At 46.1% G+C, this 16068-nt stretch overlaps 1 protein-coding gene across 4 annotated transcripts in view; it reads right to left on the bottom strand.

Moving 5' to 3' along the window:
• Window positions 1-2257: 2257 nt before the first annotated feature.
• The window catches only part of IGFN1 (immunoglobulin like and fibronectin type III domain containing 1), a 39383-nt gene continuing 25572 nt past the window's right edge, over window positions 2258-16068 (bottom strand). For all 4 annotated transcript variants that reach the window (XM_082068902.1, XM_082068903.1, XM_082068904.1 and 1 more), the window contains 12 exons: window positions 15388-15512; window positions 13482-13623; window positions 12674-12970; window positions 11791-12090; window positions 10727-10900; window positions 9705-9833; window positions 8802-9104; window positions 7715-7803; window positions 6625-6820; window positions 5001-5300; window positions 4185-4511; window positions 2258-3412 (listed from right to left, as the gene is read on the bottom strand). In XM_082068902.1, coding sequence (XP_081925028.1) covers window positions 3399-3412; window positions 4185-4511; window positions 5001-5300; window positions 6625-6820; window positions 7715-7803; window positions 8802-9104; window positions 9705-9833; window positions 10727-10900; window positions 11791-12090; window positions 12674-12970; window positions 13482-13623; window positions 15388-15512 — 2396 coding nt within the window. In that variant the 3' untranslated portion in view covers window positions 2258-3398. The remainder of the gene's footprint in view (window positions 3413-4184; window positions 4512-5000; window positions 5301-6624; window positions 6821-7714; window positions 7804-8801; window positions 9105-9704; window positions 9834-10726; window positions 10901-11790; window positions 12091-12673; window positions 12971-13481; window positions 13624-15387; window positions 15513-16068) is intronic.

Raw genomic sequence — 16068 nt, 5'->3', positions numbered from 1 at the left:
TCAAGGCCCTTCTGCCCCATAACCTTGGCCACCGACTGTGATGGACAGAGAAAAGCATTTGCTGAGCAAGAAGGGAAAATGAAAGAAAGAAGGTCCAGAGAGTCCCCCCAGGGCCGACATTAGCGCTCAGAAAACAGCATGGACAAGCACTGCTGATTTCTGAGCAGATGTGATCGCATTCTCCAAGTCACCAAAGATCACAGAAGTTGGAGTCCGAGCAAAAGAGTATTTTTTGCTGCAAATCAGCTGAATACACTGAACACACCTACTGCCACGCATGGCTCCTGTGTGAGGACCTGCTTTCCGCCTGAGCACGATCCACCTTCATGCACACAAGGGCTAGGAAAGGACTTTGCTCTTATGCGGTTGAAACCTGCTCTCCAGCTTGTTCATCCCAAGCTGGACCAGCTGCTCACCCTGAACAGTGATACAGACGTCAGAATTAGCCAGGCCCAGCCTTACCTATGAAGAAGAGTGAAAAAAATCCAAGCGCTGGCAGAGGCACATTCACCAACACGCCCTGCGTCCTCCACCTGGGGTGGGATTGGCAGCGGAGCTCGTGTGTCCCTCCCGGCTGGGCAGCATTGCTCTGCTCCATGCTCATCACCTGGTTTTAGAGACAAACTCCACTAATCTGGTATTGCTGCTCCCTCATCAGTTGGGAATCTGGGAGAGCGGCTCTGAGGGACGGCCAGACAGGTGCCAGCAGCCCCACTGTGCCCCTGGGGACATGAAGCCACAGGCTGGGGCACCTGTACAATGTCCGTGGATTGTTAGAAGCAGTTCCTGGAAGGAAGAGCCATCAGACTGACCCCAACTTCACAGTTACCGGCTTCCAAAGTCAAACAGCAATGACAAAGAGTGGAAGCAAACCATGAAAAAGGGACGCAGACCAGGTTATAGGCACTGATTTCTCTAAATGCCAGCAAACTGGAGTACGAGTTCAGCCACTCCCAGGGTGCTGAGAGCAGTTTCCCAGCACACAGGGACCATGGCATGAGATCTTCCTGCCAAGCCGGTGGTAAATGAGCAGCACCAGGGATGCAAGAGGGTTTATCAGCACTGCCTGAGCACAGAGCCGTGGCCTCAGTTCACAACCATGCTGGAAACAAGCCCAGCTCGGGCTGGGGTAGGGTTAGGATCGGCTTGGAGCTGGACTGGGGAGATCTCGCATTGTCCTTACAACTTGAGCTGGTGACACCTGCTCCCGTGGGGGCACTGGGCTGTCTGTGTGGCCACGGAGAGCGCAGCAAAGACCTTTGGCTGCCTTTATACTTTGGTGTTATGCTCATAGAATCACAAAGTCATTTTGGTTGGAAAAGACCCTCAAGATCATCGAGTCCACCTGTTCCTCCACCCCTGTCCCTGCCCCATGTCCTGAGAACCTCATGTCCGTCTGTCCAGCCCTCCAGGGATGGTGACTCCAGCACTGCCCTGGGCAGCCTGTTCCAGTGCCCCACAGCCCTTTGGGGAAGAAATTGTTCCCCACATCCAACCTCAACCTCCCCTGGTGCAACTTGAGGCCGTTTCCTCTGCTCCTGGCGCTTGTTCCTGGGGAGCAGAGCCCGACCCCCCCTGGCTCCAAGCTCCTTTCAGGCAGTTCAGAGATCAGAAGGTCTCCCCTCAGCTCCTGTTCTCCAGCTGAACCCCCCAGCTCCCTCAGCCGCTCCTCATAGGGATTGTTCTCCAGCCCCTCACCAGCTCCGTTCCCTCCTCTGACCTCTCTCCAGCACGATTCCTCTCTCAGCTGTGCCAGTGACTGGGTGATTGCTGCCAGGGAGACTCTTTGGCACCACCTAGACAAGAGACAGGGGTCACAATACAGTGGTGACAGTTATCATGGTGTAAATAAAATGATCCTTGCTTAACAGGCAACATCAATGTTCCCAGTATCAGCTGGTATTGTTGCTCTATGGAAGAGGTGAGATCCCTTGCCATGGGTACATCCTGATCAATAAGTCGTTGGCTTATGCTGCCATGCACATTATTATATTTTTGAACATAATTTGCATAATTAGACCGCACTACTCTGCCACCCTATCAGCATGCTTAGATATTAGCGAGAAATGAACTTCAAAAAGCCTTATATCTGTTGTTCTTCTGTTCTTCCAAGACTAAACAGCAACTTACATGCACAATACAGGGTGAGGGGTTAACTCATGTGGCCATTACACATGAAATCACTGTTGCAATAGCCACAGTTTGGCATCCAGGAACTGGCTGCACTTCCTGCTCCAAAATAAACACTTACTCACGGTAGGTTTTACTGAACTATGGTTTAATTTCATCATCTACTGTTGCTATGTCTGTACAACATTGTACAAAAGACAATCAAAAAGAACATGTCAGCCCCACGCAAATGTTTGACTGGCTGGCTGAGGATCCAGTGGCTTTGAGTCTTTGATCCAGATTCTCCTGTCTTGTAGCTGCTGTCATCAAAGTACCTTTGGTGGTAAGGCTACACTGCTATAATCGTTCATTTTTGCTTTCCAGTCTCGTCCTCCGCTCAGTGATGGAATCCCCAGGCATGCAGAGGATCTCTGGTGGTACCTCTTTCTGCTCAAACACAACAGATTTTTAACCTCTTTTTTGCATTAGGCAAAAACATTCTAGCAACATCAGGAGGTAAGGGCAGTTCTGTTTCAACGATGATACTATTGTGGTAGTTTAGGACCGACACCCTTTTTTAGCCGTTTAAGTACAGCATTGATCTGCACACACTAATACAGCTGGTTCTAGATTTCCGTTCATTCCCATCGACGTGTTTTGCACTACCCCACGTTACCCTAGTCTGCGAATTTATCTCTTGCCCAGATAAAACCAGCAGGCAGAGACTCTTTTCAACTTAGAGGTTAAGGGAAATTATATACTTAGCTGCTACTGGTAGTGGAATACATGCAGAAATGCTTCTACCAGAGTCCGGAATCCTGCTGAGAATTACAGGGAATCTAAACCGATTGCTTCAGATTAGAAAACCTCATGCAAAAAGGTCGTCATCTTAGATCTCTGGTGTCAAGAAATATTCTTGTTGCAGCCGGGCAGCGGGTGAGTGGTGTATGAACGATTGCTCACACCTGTGTTCTCCATGGAAAGTTCATTTTGGCCAATGAGTTTTCCTCTCATCTTCTGTGTTCCTGAAGTCTCCCATCTGTGTTTCAAAGGTCTAGTGGAAAGCCATGATCATTACCAAACGATCCAACTCTCTCAAAGCTTTGTTTTCCCCCATTTAGACTACAACGCAGCATCACGTTCAAGATAGCAACTACTGGATCTGAAATTAAAGCACTCGGACTATAATGCACATCTGAAAATAAATACACAGCTGTTGTACAGAGCCAGTTCTCAGCGACAACCTTCCCATCGTGTAGTAGTGCAGAGATGTCCTCGGGAACGTCGTGCTACAGGGTGGAGTCTGAAAAGAAGGGAAAGAGAGAAGTCGGTTGATATTGCAATGAGGGAGACAATCCATAATGTGTAGTGGAAGAAGGATGTGAAACGTTACGGTGTCAAAGAGACCAAGGTCTATAAAAGGGCTACAGGGATTTAACTGACTCATTTCTCCGCTCATATAATCCCTGAATTGTATTAAAATGGAAAATAATTGACTCAAAGGAAAGGATATTTCCTAATGAACTGAATAAAATTGCCAATGATATTTACCTGTAAGTATATGTACCGTATATCCTCAGCCAACCACACTGATTCTCTATTCACACCCTGTTTAACTCACACCATGTTCCTCTCTCTCCTCCCTTCTCATCGCCTTTGGCCACCTAACACCAGCTTTTTCCCCATCACTGCACCAGACCTCGCACATATCGCAGGATCTTCTATTCTGAAGCTCCTGGACTGTCAAAAAATCTGAGATATTATCTTATTAACATGATATGTTATATCTTATTATCTTACTAAATGAAGATGAGATTTTTTTCCCGAAAATTTGCTCAAGGTCAACCAAGACTTCTGGCTCAAGCAGCAATCAAGTGTTTTTCTCACGTGTGCCTTTTCATTTCTATTTGTGTTTCATACGTGATCACTAGTAGGTTAATTAAATAATATACTGCCTTATAGGAGACTGCTCTTGTCAGTAAATAAAGCTATATGGCTACCATTTTTAAGGCATCTTGACAGTAATGACATATCTTGCCATCACACGATGAGGAAGAACAATTAAAGATTGTTACCTTTAATAGTGAGGAAGGCTTTGCAGAATGTACGGCCCAATTCATTGGTGGCTTCTGCCATATACTCCCCTTCGTCGTGTTTCGTGACACCCAGGACAACCAGGGAGCAGACGCCAAAGTCGTTTGTGCAGAAATAGGTGGGGTCGTTGGAGAGGTCTCTGCTGTCCTTGTACCAGGTGATCTTTGGGGGGGGACAGCCCCCCACCGCACAGCTCATCCGGCACTCGCTCCCGGTCGTCACCACATGAGGCTTCAACGGGACGAGGAATCTGGGGGGTTGCTTGTGATTAACACCCCTGTATTGCTGTGGTTTGACGTGGAATTCAACTGTAAAAAAGCAACAAAAAACAAGGATGGACAAGCACACGGTGAGATGATGCCCCACAGCAACAGAATCAGGGTTTACAGGGCTGGTTTTCAATCGTGACACTTGGTTGTGCACAATGTCTGCACTGCAAATCGCCAGAGATCTGCGCGCCTGTGGATTGTAATCTGTGTTTCACCTCAAGTTAGCCAGAGTTTAACTCTGAAGTCAGAAACTTTGGTTTCTGCAAAACTTAAGCCTTAGATTGTGTTGGCAATTAATTTTGTGATTAATTATGTGATATAATGGTTGGAAATAAAGGATGTATCTGCACAAAGTCAATGGGGGAAGGACAAGCCTTCCGTGCCAGACTGGAATTTCTGAAGGTACCTCTACGCATCCTTGTTCTGGGCAACTAAATGTTCACAGGAGGAGAGACCCATTTCAGGATGGTATGTTAGAATAAATAAAAGCAACAAAACACGACAACACGCAGATAAAAGCTGCTTTACCCTTTGTTTTCTTAATCCTCCAAGGCTGCACAGTTTCAGACGGACCGCTGGCTCCCAAGTTATTTTTCGCCACGACTCTAAAGTAGTACTCCCGGCCTGGGATCAGCTTGGTGAACGTGAACTTGTTGTTGTAGATCAGGTCGCCCACCACGCGCCACACACCCTTCTGCGACTCGCGTTTCAGGACCGTGTAGTAAAGATCTCGTTCCCATTTCTCGGAGGCCGACGGCTCCCAGGCGACTGTCACTGTATTGGGCACGTTCTCGTACAGCTGAATAGGTCCAGGCGGTTGTGGGATATCTGTTAGATCAGGTAAATAATATTAAAGATGTGGGGAAAGCGGCACAGTGCAGAACCTGAAAAGCTTTGAGTGTGTGTCTGGAGTGTGTGATTAGAAGGGACCAAAATCTGATTCCTTCTCCAGTCACATGAGCTGATTTGCTATGAACTGAGTATCTGCACAGCTGGGCTTCCTCCCCTTCTTATGGATAAATGGACATGAGGGTTCACAGAGTCACAGAATCCCAGAGTGTCAGGGGTTGGAAGGGCCCTGGAAAGCTCATCCAGTGCAATCCCCCCATGGAGCAGGAACACCCAGATGAGGTTACACAGGGGCCCAGAACTGGACACAATGTTTGTACTGCTGAACTTATTCACTTCTTAAGGACACAGCGTGTAGAGTTTTTATAGTTATGACTAATGTCCTTGTGCTGGTTTAACTGAAAATGAGTTACTATTCTTCATGCAATTAGAAACCTTTCTTTTTCATAGCTAGCATGGTCATTATTGGGACTCAGTTTGAGAACAAGAGATAACACCCCGGGGCAGAGTTAATGTTTTTAATTGCTCTGATCTGAGAGCCGAGGATGTTCTGAGCTCTGCACACAGGTGTGAGGCAGCGAGGAAAGGGGATGGATGGACAGAACTTGACTGACACCCAGATTGATCAATAAGAGTATTCCAGCCCATTAGTCCCATGCTGCACATTTAAGGAGAGTCGGGATCTTCCCATCTCTCTCTCTCTCTCTTGTGTTCTTCTTCGCTCCTTTTGTCAGAGCCAGGGGAATTCTGTTCAGGACGTTAAGTTCAGCCTTTTGCCATTTTGCACAGGTTTCTGAGCCTTTTTTCCTTTTATTGTCTCTAATAGGATCAGCTGTTCGGGACCAGGTGCTGCCTTCTGGGACTGGTTGCTCCGTCTGAACAGAGTTCAAGAGGAATTGCTTTGAGTATCTTTTATTTCTATTATACATATATATTTACTAGTGGTGCATTAGTATTTTGTTATTTTATTAAACTGTGTTTATCTCAATCCACGTTTCTCCCTTCCCTTTCAATTCTCTCCCCTATTTGGTGGGGGTGAGTGAGGGGTTATTGTGGTTGTATTGCTAGCTCGTGTTAAGCCACGGCAGTCCTACAGCCTGCTCTCACTGACCTTAGACAGCTGGAAAAAGCACGAACTGCTCTCCTGGGGTTTGCACCACCCTCCCTTTTTAAGCAGAGTCACCCTGGATGCCAAGCATCATTTAATCAGTCCTGCAGACGTGGCCAAGTGATATCGCCAAGTGACCAGACTTGGTGTGTTGCCTATGCCTCCTCGCAGTAAATCTGTGTGTGAGGGAGTTACCTGTAACTTGAACTTGGAAGGTGAACGTTTCTCTTTTCCCCAAGCTGTTCTGGAGCTCGATGGTGTAGGTGCCGCTGTCGGGGAACTCGGCTGCTCCAATGAGCAGCTGGGTGGTACCGTTTTCAGTGTTGATCGTAGCCCGGTTTGAGAGAGAAAGCCCATCCTTTAACCAGGTCACCACTGGGTCTGGAGATGCCTGTAAACAACAACATGAGTTACAGTCCGCTCGAGTGTGTCTTTACATCTTTACCTTCATTATCCTGTCCGCAGTGCTTATATATTATATATTAATACTTAGAAATACAGATCCAAGATGATCTAAGAGCTCTGGATAAAGGGCTGCTCTAAAGTATCTTCACAACTTTTTCTCTGTGTCTTTTATGAATGCTGTCGTAGTAAAGTTAACCACATCAAACAAGGTGTGCTCTAATAGATCAAGAACAATGGATGACATCACGAGTTAGTGTTTTCTACTTTTTAAAAGATCTGCTGCTTTTTGGAAAGAAAAAAAGAACCAACACATCCTCAGAGTCTTTATTTCCATCTGTGGTCTCTGTTCTCCAAGAGATTAGGAGACAGGTCAGAAAATACACACATTTCATCGACCTCTTCTCGATATCCCAGACCTTACCTGTGTTGCTCCTACGTTCTGTTGGCATTGATTTCTCAAATCGTACGTTAAGTCTTGCTTAGTAAGACAAACACGGTCAAGAGGACGTTCCTAGAAATGCTACCCCAAGGCCTTCTGAGGGAGTCAGAGGGGAACTGGTTTTTAAACTCTAAGTATGACAGATTAGATCCGGATGAGGATAATATCGATATGGTTGGATGGGCAGCATTGTGCCTTGTTTGCTGCGGTTAGTGAATGACCATAATCTCATAAAACACCAGTGCCAAGAGTGACAGCTGAATTCTTGTTCTGTTTTCCTCCTGCTGAAAGTATATTCAGCGCTGGCAGGTTAAAGGATTTGCCCAGTGGCTTGTAAACAAACATCCGTGCCAAGAAAACAGCGGCTTGGTTTTCATGTCTGTGATTGACTACAACATAAAAACAGACGGGGAATTCTTACAGACGCGTTGGAACACTTACTTCAAAGGGAATGGTAACTCGGATGGTATTCCCTGCTTTTACAACCAGGAGGTTTTTCACTGTGTCGTCTATCAGTAACCTGGGAGCAACTGGAAAAGATGGAGGTTACTAGGAAAAGTTGTAAATTCTTAGAGAGTCACTGGCTGACAAACCCATATGTGTGTTCAACACCCCGTTCTGACAACCTGTCTGTGATAAACTCTGTGGTACTGTGGAAAAAAAAAGCTCCTTGATTCAGAACCAGAGTTCAACCCTTTCAAAATCTATTACTATTTATTTATCACTGTGACTAAACGATGGAAGTGACATCAAAATACAATCCCAGCCATGTTTGTCTACATGTGATGTCTCAATCACAGAGAAATCGGCTCTTTGACACACTTTACCCACCACATGGATGATCTTTGGTGTAAAATGACATCTGGAGAAAAGGAAATTGCAATGGACGCTTATGAAATATATGCACAATACAGAACATCCTCAGGAAACTGGACTGAACTTCTTAAAAATAAGGACAAGGAATTACTGGAGAGAGTCCAGCGGAGGGACACAGAGATGCTGAGGGGTCTGGAGCATCTTTCTGATGAGGAAACACTGAGAGGGCTGGGGCTGTTGAGCTGGAGAAGAGAAGCTGAGAGGGATCTGATCAATGGGATCAATATCTCAGGGTGGGTGTCAGAGGATGGACCAGACTCTGTTCAGTGGTGCCCAACGCCAGGGTGAGGGGCAACGGGCACAGACTGAAACACAGGAGGCTCCATGTGAACATGAGCAGAAACTTGTTTGCTGGGAGGTGCCAGAGCCTGGCCCAGGCTGCCCAGAGCGGGTGTGGAGTCTCCTTCTCTGAGACATTCAAACCGCCTGGACCCACCTGTGTGATCTGCTCTGTGACCCTGCGTGAGCAGGGCTGGGCTGGGGATCTACAGAGCTCCTGCAACCCCACCAGCCTGGGGTTCTGGGATCCTGTTGATTCTGCTACAGTGTGGAACTTGAAAGCAGCTCCTCACAATGACCTACAGACCTCGTCTGCATCCTGTTACCTCTAGAACAACCTCGTGCATTCTGATAGCAGCCCACTTGGACTCACCTACTGGGGGAGCATCTTTAACACAAGCTTCCAGCTCCGCAGCTTCTCCTGCGCCACTGTCATTGAGGGCTCTCACCCGTAGGAAGTACGTCTCCTTGGCTTGGAGGCCTTTAATCGTGTAAGTGGTCGCCTCTATGGGAAGAGCATTGCATTTGGTCCAGTTGAGGTTGTTGTACGACCGCATCTCTACCTCATAGCCTTTCACATCAAACCCGTCTTTTGATTCAGGTCTCTTCCATGTCAGGGTGATACTAGTGCCGTTACTGCTGCTCACTTTAAGGTCCTGCACTTGACCTGGAGGTTCTGGAAGAGAAATGTTATTTAAATTATTTTTCTATGATTTCTGTCTCTTCTTTTCAATCACTTCCTGAGATTTCTCAACATTCTTGAAGTGCACCCTACTGTCCTGGCTCCACCTTGTCCTTCCTTCTCTGGAGACATTCAAACCCACCTGGACTGACCCTGTGTGATCTGCTCTGGTGACCCTGCGTTAGCAGGTGGGTTGGACTGGGTGATCTCCAGAGGTGCCTTCAATCTCAACCGGTCTGTGTGATTGTCCCAATTGTCCACAGCTGGACGCAGGTGCCTACTCCTACCAGCCATGTAGTACAATCCGTAGCACTCCTGACCTGGTGTGCAGCCCATCCAGAACGCTGCTCCCCACTGCACACAACTCCCACGCAGGGAATCTGCCACATCTGCACATCTCAGAGGAAACCCTTCCATTCCTTCCTCAAGCTGAATGTGGGTTCTCAGCCACTAAACATTCCCCAACGACTTGATCTTTGTCTTCACATACTTTTAGAAGTTACTTAAAAACATCGCCCGTCCACTAAGATCACCAGTCTACATCGGCAGCTTTATGTACCCCCAACACAGCAGGAGGGGGGTCAGTGCACTTACTGGTGGAATCCCTTGCAAACACAGCCTGTGACGGTTCGCTGGCATCTCCCATGCCAGCGGCATTGACAGCTGCCACCCGGAATTCGTACTGCAGCCCTCGCTTGAGATTGGTCATTTTCAGCTTCTTGTCTGCAGAAAGAAAAGGAGAGTGTTGGTTCAGGTGATCCCCAAGCAGGAAAAGGGGAGGCAAAAGTGTTGGACTTTACTCCACGTAGAGCTGTGACTGAATAATTCACAGGGGCTGTCGCCGATTCCCCTGCCCTTCCTTATCCTAGTGTGTGTGCCCTTCTGGGACATGTCCATTGTATTCCCTTCCAAATCAAACAGCATCTGAGAGCTTTGAAGTTAGAGAAATGATAAATACTGCTTTTCCTCATGGGATAACCCAAACCCTTCTATACCAGATAAGAAGTCCTAGCTGGCAACTGATAGATAATTGACAGCTATAGTCAAAACGTGTTTTAGAGCTCATACACATCACTTGTTTTTTTAATCTTCCTTGCATTTTTAAATTCTTGGCTGCCAAGTTCCCAGTGTGAGGAGTGAGGACAGTAGTTCTGCATATGAAGACTTTAGTTCCAGAAATGAAAGACAATAGATTATCTGTAGAAGAGCTATGCCCCAGGATGGAGTGGTGAGCTTGTCTGCACTCTTCTCCAGCCATACACTTGCACACAGTCTAGAAAAAACATCATAAACCTCCTCCCAGGCATTGGGCTGTATATAAAACCAAGGCCTGGCTTTGCTATGGCACAGCTGGGTAACCTCACTTGTGGAAAAACCTTATGAAAACACACATACACTAGAGCTGCGAAAGATCAAATGGTAAAACTCCAGGCAAGGGTAACATGATGGGGACAATCAGCAGCTCAAGAGGAAAAACACCGATGAGAAAAAGTATAAGATCTAAGCAGAAAGGAAGGAGTTAAAAGGCAGTAACTCCACAAAGATCAGCATGCTGCCTCCTGAACCCAGCTGGCCTTTTTCTCTCTCTCATGCCTTCCAGGATGTGAGCTCCCTACCTGCTACAGGCGCGTTGTTGACCGGCAGCCAGGTCACGGTGCCCTTCTTGCGCTTTTGCACAATGTATCCCACAATTCGGGAACTGCCAGTCTTACGAGGTGCTTTCCAGGTTATTGTGATGGTGTCTTTGCTGGCACTGACAATCTCAGGGGGATCCGGGGCACCAGGTGTAGCTAGAAAGAGATTAGTGCTTCATTATTAGCAGGTACTTTTTTATTGCAAAATAACCAACTGTTCCGTGGCATTTCTTCTAGTTTCCCCAAGGTATTTATATGACTGAGACCTGAAGCTGTGTATCCCATTTCCTACACAAACAAGACGCAGCACGGACCTCTATTCCTGAATTTCCTTTTCATGAATGATTTGCTGTCATCAGGACTGACAATTCTACTTTCAGCCTATGGATTGTGAGGCATGTACATTCTTACACGGTAGGAAAAGTCAGTGTTATTCTTGCTTCTAATGATAGAATGGAATGAATTTTCTTATCCCTCTGCACTCAATACGCAGGGCTTCTCATAAGCACGAGGAGAACATAGTAAGAAGAAAATTAGAAACAGAATAGAGCATTGCTTTCTCTCTAGTACTACATTCATGCTCATGGCAAAACCCTTCTAGTACTTTAATTCACTCAAGGACACAGAATAGAATTGGTTGTTTGGAAATCAGGGGAAATAAGTGATCATACTGAAAAATGCTGCATATACAGAGACACTCCTTTGCCTGTAGAGTTAAGAAAAGGCCTCACATGTTACTTTTGTAGCCACCCCAGGAAAAATTTTCACTGATCTTGACATATATTGCATTTCCCCCATGAAACTTGCTTTCCAGTTCAGAATGGAGCATAACTGAGAACACAACACTACCTCGCTCAGCATCACCAAAGCCCAAAACACACATCTAGTCTCACACAACCTCCACAGATTTGCGTGACGACTTCACAGCCACAATTCAAGTCCAGATCTGTAGCAAAACCCAAAATGCAGTGAGCTTGCTTTGATGTCAGCTTTGATAACGAACTTCCCAGGTAGCTGTCGAACAGTTATGAAAAGTTCTTCCTTACCTTTGCTGACGGCCTTCACTTCACCCGATTCCAGCGCATCGCTCGTTCCCTCGGCGTTCACAGCTCTCACCCTGAAGTAGTAGCTCATGTCTTGCTCCACTTTGTTAGTCGTGAAGGTGGTGCAGCTCTTGGGGGTCTCTCCCAAAGTCTCCCACTCGTTCTTCCCCATCTGCTGTCTCTCCACGATGTACCTTTGTAGCGGTTTGCCCCCGTCATCCTTTGGGGGATTCCACTGAATGGTGATGTCGTTTGCAGAGCTTTCTACGATTTTGATGGGTCCGGCAGGTGGTTGGGGCTTGTCTGAAAAGACGAACGCACAGAGACCGCGTGTTGGCTCCAGAACCAGACGTGCTGCTGGGTTTGGAGCAGACACTGTCTCTTGCTCACCAGGCTGAGACTCAGTTTGCAGAAGGAGGGCTGGGCATTGGAATTGCCCCTTCAAAACTTCCACTCTTCCAGCTTTTGCTAGTGGAAAGCAGGTCATTGCTCCAAGGGTTAATTGTTCTTATAAGCATTGCACCAATTCAGCTTGCTTAGAAGGAAGAACACCATTTCTGGTCTTCCAAAACGGCACAGACATTTCTGGTAGGGCTGAATTTGGCCTTGCAAATCTATTTTAGATTTGCTTGTTGCACACAGTCCCATCTCCCACAGTCACCCACTGTTCAGCTGCCAAGGCTGTGCAAAACCCAACTACATTTGTGTCACTAAAGGGCAAGAAACACGTCAGCAATGTTTGCTTGTACTCCAATTAAGTGGAAAAGGTATAGCTTTGTTCATCTTGGAACACCCAGTAGCTCTAAATAAGACCATCAGCAGTGTTAACGGGTTCCCTGCCTAAGCTTTCCAATGAAAGCCTCAGCGGATGTTACGGGGCTCTTACCTACTACCACAAGCTTTAAGTCGATCTCCACGACCCCGCTGTCGTTCTTCAGCCTGACTTTGTAATCCCCACAGTCCTTCCTGTCGCTGCTGGGAATGGACAGCATGGTAAAGGTGTCGGTTTTATCGACACGAATCCGGGCATCATCCGCCAGCTCCATCTTGTCCTTGAGCCACGTGGCTCTGATGGGCAACCGGCCCTGGAAAGGGATCTTGATCTTGACCGGCTGTCCTGCCTTGGCCACAGTAGGAACACTCGTTAAGTTATTGAGGACCACTTTGTCAACCTGTGGAGGATCTAAGCAGACAATACAAGGTCATTAAAAACTGCAATTCAAAGAGGATAAAGCTCCCCTTGAAGGGAAGGGCTCCCCTCATGATGCTGCCGATAATGCTCAGAAGGTCACAACATCTGGACCTTCACCTTTAGTTGCATGCTCAGTGCTTCACATACTTATATGTATTTTGCTCCAGGATAATTATCACAAATTATTTGTGGTATCACAGTGCTCCTTTCACCGGAGCAGCTTTTTCATAGGCAATACACTAAAGAAAAGAATGAGGAGTCTTTGATAAAGTGCTATGTGCACCCTAATATCTTTGAGTTAATGATACAAGTTATTCAGGAAGGCTCCTTAGTCAAATTTGTAAATACAAAATGCACCAACCTGTACAAAACTACCTCCCATTTACCTGGCAATTCTTTAGTATAAAGTTGTATCAATAACCAACTCCAGGTCTCTGAGAAAACATGTTATTTTTCAAGCACAGGGGCCAGCATGCTGCACTGGTACTTGGGATGGACTCACCTTCCACAAAGATTGAAGCTTCAGTTTTTATATCACCACCTTCAAACCTGTATTTCCCAGCATGAATATCTTCCACTTTGTTAATAACTAGTTTGTGGACTAGACCTTCCTTTTCAAAGACAACTCCTTCCATGCTTGTCAACTACAAGGGAGAGCAGAGACACACTCTTAAAAAGGAAAAAAAGGGCAATCCAAACTATAACGGGACATACACAAGACTTACGAATGACAAGGATATTTCATTACAATAATATTCTGAGATTACTCAAGTAAGTACATGTTGCAAGTAAGCATTGCTAACTCCACAAAGACTTGATTCAAAATCCATTAAAATAAATTTTAGTAAAATCTCCAAGCTCTCTCTTGCTATTCTTAATGGTGAAAACTTTGGCCGACGCTCAATATGACACCTCAGAACTCCTACAGTATCATCTGGATCCTACAACTGGCATTTCTTCGGTGTTGTTTTGGAACATGGAATACAGTGTCTATGCTTGACTTTAAGCACTAATTTGGAAGAGCATCCTTTGCATTATGCCTGCCCGAAAGATTCTTTGAAAATTCCCCTTGCTTTTTGCATATTCCTCTCATTCGCCAAGAAAAAGGATTGCATCGCAAGAAAGAGACCCACACCATCTCCTTCTGTAAAAAAGAAGGAAAAACACAAAGCCTCCCGTTGTCAGGAGAATGGAAATGTCTTTGCCATGGTTTAACACAGCAATCAAAGGCACTCACTCCCCCAAATCACACCTGAGAGAATTGAAAGGGAAGGGAGAAACTCATGGATTCAGATAAACACAGCTTAATAAAGTAACAATATCATACTCCTAGAATCACAGAGTCATTTAGGTTGGAAGAGACCCTCAAGATCGTGGAGTCCAACCATTCCCCCACCCCTGGCACTGCCCCATGTCCTGAGAACCTCATGTCTGTCTGTCCAACCCTCCAGGGATGGTGACTGCAGCACTGCCCTGGGCAGCCTGTTCCAATGCCCCACAGCCCTTTGGGGAAGAAATTGTTCCCCACATCCAACCTCAACCTCCTGGTGCAACTTGAGGCCGTTTCCTCTGCTCCTGGCGCTTGTTCCTGGGGAGCAGAGACCAGCACCCACCTTGCTACCGCTACTAGTAATAACATACACAAAATGGAAATAATATATAAAAGATGCTCAATGCAATTCCTCACGAACTCCATCCACTTCGGGCAGCCGGTCCCAGCAAGAGACATCTGGTCCTGAACAGCTGATCATAGGGAGAGAAAAAGGCCCAGAGGCCTCTGTGAAACGGTAAAACGGCAAAAAGCCGAACTAAAGGGAACTCCTGAATGGAACTCCACCGTAAAGAAGTGGAACCAGAATGGGTCTCTATTTCCCCAGCCAGAAAACCTAGCTCTCCTTAAATATGAAGCCTGACACCGATGGCACGGAATATTCTCATTGACCAGCCTGGATGTCAGTCAAGGTCTGTCTCATCCACGTCCCCTTCCCAGCCGCCTCACACCTGCGGCCAGAGAGCTCAGAAAGACAACAGTAAGTTCTTACATCCTCTTTTTTCCAATGCAAAGACACTGGAAAGTTACTCAAAGAAAAACGTTAATGATGTCTCAGGCTGTTCTCTTATTATTCTCAAACTAAATATTCAAACAATGACAGCGCGAGCTGCGGAAAGGTTTCTAACTGCATGAAGAAAGTTATAATAACTTGCCTTCAGTCAAACCAGTACGGTCTTGCAGTAGGAAGGGGATGATATCTTGCTGGGTTTCTATCAGGAATTTTATTATCAACAGGCTGCAGAATCCTACTCAGACTGGGAGAGGGAGGGACACCTTGATGCGACACTTGATAAGAGGTAGAGCCGGAGAACAGAGCATTGCTAACCCAAGATAACAGTAGCTAGAGGACACCTACCTTTAATCCATCTTTAAACCAGGTTCCTACCACGTCGGGTTTACTGACAGCACAAGACAGCTCGGCCGGTTCCCCTTTCACAACTCTGATATCCAGCAGCTGCTTGTTGACGTAACAGCGCAGAGCTGAACGTGCAGAAAAGAGAAGGTTGAAAAGACGCTAACCCTGCGTTACGCTGACAGAGAAACGCAGGGAGGAAAACACACGTGTACGTGAGGAGAAAAGAGCTTTTTCAAACATATATGCTGTAGTCATGACAGACTTTAACACCAAAACACTGGGCCAGTGGCACAAATTCACTGTGCATATTAATCCAATATAAGCAGGCACAGATTTGTTCCCAGAACTTGGAAAAACACAGATCCTTGCACTAAAAGTTAGAAGAAATAAAGTGAAACAATAGGTTTTAAATTGGAATAATATCGAAGAAACATGGACAGATGCCTTGAAACTATATGAGAACCAGTACGTTCGTGAACTCAAGTCTGGATCTGAATAATTTATTTGAATGAACAGATGATAACTGGTTTGGATAATTACAACAAAGATCATTTAGACTTTTAAGGCAGTTTGATCTAAGCAAATTGTCTAAGGTCAAACAGCAAATCAGTGGTAGAATTCGGAAGGCATTGCGGTATAACCGAATTCCTACATATAGCTACATTTGTCTAAACCATGAGA

This window comes from Streptopelia decaocto (assembly GCF_964273445.1).
Source record: "Streptopelia decaocto genome assembly, chromosome: 19".
Taxonomy (NCBI): domain Eukaryota; kingdom Metazoa; phylum Chordata; class Aves; order Columbiformes; family Columbidae; genus Streptopelia; species Streptopelia decaocto.
The sequence above is the reverse complement of the archived record's forward strand: the minus strand, read 5'-3'. Positions and strand labels throughout refer to the sequence as shown.